The 7500-nt window shown below is 40.5% G+C and overlaps 1 protein-coding gene across 9 annotated transcripts in view; it reads left to right on the plus strand.

Moving 5' to 3' along the window:
- LOC123516473 (insulin receptor substrate 1-like) overlaps nt 1-7500 on the plus strand; it is a 113828-nt gene that overhangs the window by 996 nt on the left and 105332 nt on the right. For 5 of the 9 annotated variants that reach the window (XM_045275804.1, XM_045275808.1, XM_045275810.1 and 2 more), the window contains exons 2-3: nt 1025-1402; nt 1845-2307. In XM_045275804.1, coding sequence (XP_045131739.1) covers nt 2224-2307 — 84 coding nt within the window. In that variant the 5' untranslated portion in view covers nt 1025-1402; nt 1845-2223. The remainder of the gene's footprint in view (nt 1-1024; nt 1403-1844; nt 2308-7500) is intronic. The other 4 variants (XM_045275803.1, XM_045275813.1, XM_045275806.1 and 1 more) reach the window with 3 other exon arrangements.

Here is a 7500-nt window from a genome sequence, read left to right on the forward strand (position 1 = left end):
GCGAGTGATACAGGCGAAGAGGACTTCTATAGTGAGGCAGTTTCCGGTGCAGTGTATTATTTGATATGGAACTGTTATTCCTCTACCGTCATCAGTGTCTTCCCGATGAATGAAGTCAAATAATCTACTTGTATGAGTCGCCCGCCAACAAAGCTGTAGTCGAGTCAGCAGTTGATACTACCATTAATAAGTCCTTGTGTGTTATTCACTATATTGGATACGACTGTGAATGGCGATGTATTTTGGAATGAATACTTTATTCACATTTTAGAAGCACGAGACAGTTTATTTAAGCTAGGGTGAATGAAGCAAATTGGGTTTGCCTTTTGTGCTTCTAGTAAGAGCCTTGCAATATGTTGATTATTGGGTTGTGTTTTGATATCAGACCTTCAGCAGTGTAGCCTACTCCTACTACCCGCTCCTCATGCCTTCGCTTTCCAGAAGGCTTATATGTATATATATATATATATATATATATATATATATATATATAGAGAGAGAGAGAGAGAGAGAGAGAGAGAGAGAGAGAGAGATGAATTCAGCGACCTCTGAAAATGATTCATGTACTCGCAGTTGTGCAATTATTGTTTGCAAAAGTTCAATATTATGATTATGGTAATTGTCACCAGTAAGATATGAAGTATTATAGTTAACGTGAAAGTGAAGCTTAATGCATTAAACTTTACTATAGAGGTAGTACTTCGACAATTAAAGATGTGTAACAGACTGAAAGCAGTGAAGGTGTGAATCTGTTAACGGAGTCGGTGATAAATGTGTGTTGACTTAAGAATGGTGTGCACTGTGCAGTATATAGGCCATAGCTCCACCATGTGTTCATCCTTTGCCAAGTAGAACACTAATGAGTTATTGGAATCTTGAGATATACTATAACTACACAGGGTACTATGGAAGTTCTGATTCTCCCGATCATGTATATACAGTACAGTGTGTGTGTGTGTGTGTTCACTTATTTTACCTCTAAATTCTGTTTTATGTATTTATCAATTTTTGTTTTGTTTTGCAGGAAGTGAAAATAGCCATGGCAATTAATATCTTTGAAGTGGTTTGTGAATCGCCGCCTTAAGAATGATGAACAATAGAAAAATGTCATCATGCATTGACTGAAGAGAAAATATTGCCCATATCATGAAACGTAAGCCAAAATTTTGTGCAAGAACCCATACACTGCTACAGACAATGGGCCCGTGACTTAGTGGTAGCTTTGCTGAACCGCGGCAACTTGTGATGCAGCTGAAGCTAAAGGTAAAGAAAGCTTGTTGCAGTTTATCTCTAATTCCATCTGTCATCTTGCGCGGTTGAGGGTGTGTGGTGTGGGCATTCACTTGTCTGGAAACCACCTCAGCCCTGCGCCGCTGTGCACGTGTGACCGACATACAAGTAGGTGAGACTAATGTTTCTGAAGATGGACTGTTGAAAATGATGAATGCAGTTGAAAATTGAGGTACCGAATGTTCATTGTGATTGTGTACCGGTGTAAGATTCAGAGTGTGGTTATTGCACGTGAAAAGTGATACACAGTAATTGTTGTTATTGTTGTTGTTTGTGAAAATATCTACTTTTAATATTTTAATATAAATGAAAAAAAAACTCCTGCCTTGAACTATTGAGATCCCGGTTGACAAGTCTTTAAACGACAGCATTACCTACACACACACACACACACACACACACACACACACACACACACACACACACACATATATATATATATATATATATATATATATATATATATATATATATATATATATATATATATATATATATATATATATATATATATATTTATGTACATGTATGTATATGTTGTTAACCCGCTGCAGGAAGAGAAAGTTTATTTGGATGTGTACCTGTGCAGTGTTACCATATCATTAATTTCTAAGTCATTACGTTAAGTTGGTTTTGCGTGGGCCTCTTTAATTCCTGAAGCGAAAACCTGCAAAGCAAAGGAAACTGCTTTACTAAATACAGTGCTTAAGAAGGTCATTTGCTAGTCTTCCACTTGATTCCGGGTGATCTGAAAGAAACAAAACAAAACAAAGTAATCAATACGTAAATAAAACGAGAAAATATCTGTTTTGCGTACCGAGAGTCTGTGACGCAACACGCCCACACTAAAGGGACAGCACCGCCTCCTCCTCCTTCACCACCTCTGCTTCACTTCACCCTGCCAAGCCAGCTGACCTGACCTCGTCACTCAAGATGATGCAGAACAGAATCCGTAATGCTGGACATGGCAGCAACAATGAGGATGTTGTTAAGAGTGGATACCTCAAGAAACTCAAGGTATGTACTGTACTGCCCAATACTATGCATGCACTTGCCTTCTCCACAGAGTAACTGGAATAGGAATGTCTTTGCGAGAGAGTAATTGGAATAGGAATGTCTTTTGCGAGAGAGTAATTGGAATAGGAATGTCTTTTACGAGAGAGTGACTGGAGTACGAATGTCTTTTACGAGAGAGTGACTGGAATAGGAATGTCTTTGCGAGAGTGTAACTAGAATATGTACCGTACGACGGGGTAATTTGGGACATTCGGGCTAATTTGGGACAAATGATTTAATTTCATTACAGAGTTAATATGATGTTCTTAAATCCTTAAAACCTTTACTTTAGGATCTGTAGAGGGTAGTATACAAAATTCTCAACATTTTTTCTTTAATCAAAATTTGGCAAAATTTAAATGTCCTTCCAAAGGCTGCCCTTTAAATCAGGACCTTTAATCCCATCCTCTGCATGAAGGAAACACTTCAGTTCTTCTACACTACTTCTAATATAGCTGCACACCTGAAACTTTGAGGCCAGAATCCTTGTCCTATGAGGTAAGTTTGCAGATATGTTTTATGGATCTGAGCCAATAGGATTTTGCTAGAAATACCGCACATTAGACACGGGGTAATTTGGGACAGGATTACGTAAAAGTGCTTTCCTTAGATTTGTTAGTATATTTTGAATATGAACTCTACAGTAACACAACTTTTATGCTTAATTCAATGTTATATGATTCCTACAGCCGTAGAACAAGGTAGTGCAAGGCTTTGTAGCCTTCAAGTATCCAGAAAACAAAGATAAATATGAAGCCCATTCTGATGACATTGTGCTTAAATTAGAGAAACCAGTGGTTAACAAAGGCATTCATTAATTTGAAAACTGCTTTGGCAAACTGCTGATGCGTTAATTTGTGTTTGGTGTGTGTGTGTGTGTGTGTGTGTGTGTGTGTGTGTGTGTGTGTGTGTGTGTGTGTATGTATGTATGTATGTATGTATGTATGTATGTATGGACCCACCGCTGCCATCAATGTGAATCCCACTCTTGACACCATTTGTTATTACTGTGTGTGTGTGTGTGTGTGTGTGTGTGTGTGTGTGTGTGTGTGTTATTACTGTGTGTGTGTGTGGGGGGGGGTATATATTTTTCTCTAAACATCTTATATATATTAATTTGGTCTATGAAAAGATGATTTGTATTATGTTTTTTTCTGTTATACAGGTACCCGCCCAGATTTACCCCAAAGTAAGGGGTAATTCGAGACAGGCATTAAAAAATTGAAAAAAATATAGAAAATATTCCTTTCATTTTGAAAAGTTTTGCCAGGTTAGCTAGTCCTATAATTTGTAATCCAAAGGAATAAAATGTTTATTTTCACATAATTTGTTCATTATCCCACAATTACCAAAAAAATGTCCCAAATAACCCCGTTGTACGCTATGTCTAACTACGAGATTTTATTAGTGTTTAGATGTACATACGTATGGTGGGAAAACACTCGGTATATATTGTGTGAAGAGAACTGGTGTAGTGTGGGTTTGGGATGATTGTGAAAGGGAGGTGGGGTGATGTGGGAGATTGATATTGTGTGGGTTAAATGGCGGTAGACGACTACGACTCGTGCTTAACAGAAATAGCAGTGAGAAAAGAAGAAAGGAAAAGAAAAATTGGTGTGGATTTGTATTTTTGCATGCGGTTGCAATTGAGTGGTCATTTGGCGGCAAAAGTGCGGATCTTGTAAGGTTTAGTTGGGCCCATATTCTGAAACACTTCCGCGCCTCACACCACCTTCACTATTTTCAAAGGGTCCTAGTTGAAGTGACACAGGTTTTTAAGGATTTTTTCTGTAATTTTAGTGACATGCTGACAAGTTTTCTGCATTATCAACAGGACAAATACTCTTAGAACTCGGCTAATCGTCTCTGTGTTCTTTGAAAATGGTCGCGGTGAGAGGGAAAGCGTTTCTGAATTCGGCGCTTCGTACTGTACCTACACATTATCTTCCTTCCGGATTTTCATTTTTCTTTCCTTGTTGGGGAAGGGACGATATTTTAATCCCTTCAGTAATGGAACGTATTTTTACCTTGATTTTATGGAAATGGTAAGACGATTTTATTGACATTAGGAAGGGTCAGTGGAGGTCAAGAGATTGATGGCCACATTTTCATTATTTTGATCCCCTCCACAAGTTTCTGAAGCTGTATAGAATCGCCAAATAGTAAGTAGAATGAATATGCAAACGAGTCATAGCACTGAAGGGGTTAATGAAGCGGGCCTTTGTCCAATTCTGTTTATTTTTTGTTCTCTTAAAAAAGAATGTGAATCAATAGTCAAACATAAAAAAAAATAATGTAACAAAATAAAATAAAGTAAACCAGAAACAACTGATCGCCGAACACTATACAAGTCTGTAGTATGTAAGTCAAATGCACAAAAACAATAGATTTGAATATTATAAACGTACATGTTGCCGTAGCAGTGAAACGGGTGACATGCGCGCACAAATATAGATAAACAGATGACACACACACACACTTCCTCCTATGGCTCGTATTCTCAAACATTTCTCCGCTTCATCTCCACTATTTGAAAAAGGCTATATTTAAATTTACGCAAGTTTTTAAAGATGTTTTTACGTTTCTAGAGATAGAGTGACAAGATTTCTGCATTTTTAACAAGAGAAGTACTGTTGAAAACCCCACTAGTCATCTTTGTGGCCTTGGAAAATAGTCGTGGTGAGAGAGCAAAGCGTTTCTGAATACGGACCTATGTATATCTATTTTTGGTGTAAAGAGTCACTGCATAAAACAAACACAAACAATCACTTTTTTTTTTTATACAAGTAAAGACAGACAAAGTTCATCACCGCTTCACATATTAAAAAAAAAAAAAAAAAAAATACAAACCAAGAGACATTGTGTTGAATTGAGAAGCATTGGAGTTTTACGTTGTCGTTAGTGACGTGCGTGGAATAAGAGGCAGCAGTGTAGCAGTAGCGGGCGGGCGGGCGGGCGATCGAGCAGGCAGGCAGGCAGGCAGGCAGGCAGGCGGGAAGGCGGGCGGGCGGGCGGGCAGGCGCTGGCTGAAGAGTGACATTTCAGCCCCAAACACTTCATTGCACCGTCCAGTTAGGTGATGCAGCTTCCCGTCTCCGTAACCCAGACCTTTGCTAATCGGGGGTGAACCAGACTCCCCCCACCCATCTCTCTCTCTCTCTCTCTCTCTCTCTCTCTCTCTCTCTCTCTCTCTCTCTCTCTCTCTCTCTCTCTCTCTCAGTTATTGTTGTTACTACCTAATGTTGAGCTTATGCTGTTAGTTATGCGTGTAGTTATTATTGTTACACCTCCAATGTTTATGAAATGACAGTTTCTCGACTTTATTTTGTTCGTTTATTCATTTATCAGTTTATATTCTCATGGGGAATACAGTACACCCATAACAAGCTATGTGGGAGGCAGCTGAGATTCGGTAAGGGGGATTCAGGCTCGTCAACTTTGTAATATTTTTATACAAGATGAAATAAATGAAAAGTAGATTGATGTATGTTAGGTGTGTGTATTTTGTGTTGTCTTGTGCTTACCGTTGAAGATGTGGCGTAAAACGTTATTGGTTTCTTGTAACACACACACACACACACACACACACACACACACACACACACACACACACACACACACACACACACACACACGGCCCGGTAGCTTAGTGGTTAGAGCGCTGGCTTCACAAGCCAGATGACCGGGGTTCGATTCCCCGGCCGGGTGGAGATATTTGGGTGTGTCTCCTTTCACGTGTAGCCCCTGTTCACCTAGCAGTGAGTAGGTACGGGATGTAAATCGAGGAGTTGTGACCTTGTTGTCCCGGTGTGTGGTGTGTGCCTGATCTCAGACCTATCCCAAGATCGGAAATAATGAGCTCTGAGCTCGTTCCGTAGGGTAACGTCTGGCTGTCTCGTCATAGACTGCAGCAGATCAAACAGTGAATTACACACACTGTCCTCCTACGGCTTCTATCCTTCTCTCTGCAACTTTATCTCAAGTTTCCTTTCCGACCGCTCTATTGCTGCTGTGGTAGACGGCTACTGTTCTTCTCCTAAACCTATTAATAGTGGTGTTCCTCAGGGTTCTGTCCTGTCACCCACTCTCTTTCTATTATTCATTAATGACCTTCTTAACCAAACTTCTTGCCCTATCCACTCCTACGCTGATGATACCATCCTACATCTTTCCACGTTCTTTCAGAGACGTCCAACCCTTCAGGAAATCAACAGATCACGCGGGGACGCCACGGAACGCCTGACTTCCGATCTTTCTAAGATTTCCGATTGGGGCAGAGAAAATCTAGTAGTTTTCAATGCCTCAAAACTCAATTCCTCCATCTATCAACTCGACACAACCTTCCAGACAACTATCCCCTCTTCTTCAATGACACTCAACTGTCTCCCTCTTCCACAATGAATATCCTCGGTCTGTCCTTTGCTCATAATCTTAACTGGAAACTTCACATCTCATCTCTTGCTAAAACAGCTTCTATGAAATTAGGTGTTCTGAGGCGTCTCCGACAGTTTTCTCGCCCCTCCAACTGCTTACTCTGTATAAGGGCCTTATCCGTCCCTGTATGGAGTACTCTTCGCATGTTTGGGGGTTCCAGTCACACAGCTTTGCTTGATAGGGTGGAATCAGCTCTTCGTCTCATCAACTCCCTCCTCTGACTAACTGTCTTCAGTCTCTTTCTCACCGCCGAAATGTTGCATCCCTTTCTATATTTTATCGCTATTTTCATGGTAACTGTTCTACTGATCTTGCTAACTGCATGCCTCCCCTCCTCCTGCGGCCACGCTGCACAAGGCTTTCTTCTTCCTCTCATCCCTATTCTGTCCAACTCTCTAATGCAAGAGTTAACCAGTACGCTCAATCATTCATCCCTTTCACAGGTAAACTCTGGAACTCCCTCCCTGCATCTGTATTTCCGAATTCCTACAACTTGTCTGCTTTTAAGAGGGAGGTATCGAGGCATTTGCTCCCCTAATTCTGGCTGACGGTTTTGGCACTTTTTGAACTCTTTGGAGAGCCAGCGCTCAAGTGGGCCTTTTTCTAACTTTCTTTTTTTTGGCCTTGGCTGGCCTTCTTCCCTATTATGAGCTCTGAGCTCACTCCGTAATGGGGAAGGCTTGCTGGGTGACCAGCAGACGACCTTGTGACACACACACA

The sequence above is a fragment of the Portunus trituberculatus genome, chromosome 41, assembly GCF_017591435.1.
Source record: "Portunus trituberculatus isolate SZX2019 chromosome 41, ASM1759143v1, whole genome shotgun sequence".
Taxonomy (NCBI): Eukaryota; Metazoa; Arthropoda; class Malacostraca; order Decapoda; family Portunidae; genus Portunus; species Portunus trituberculatus.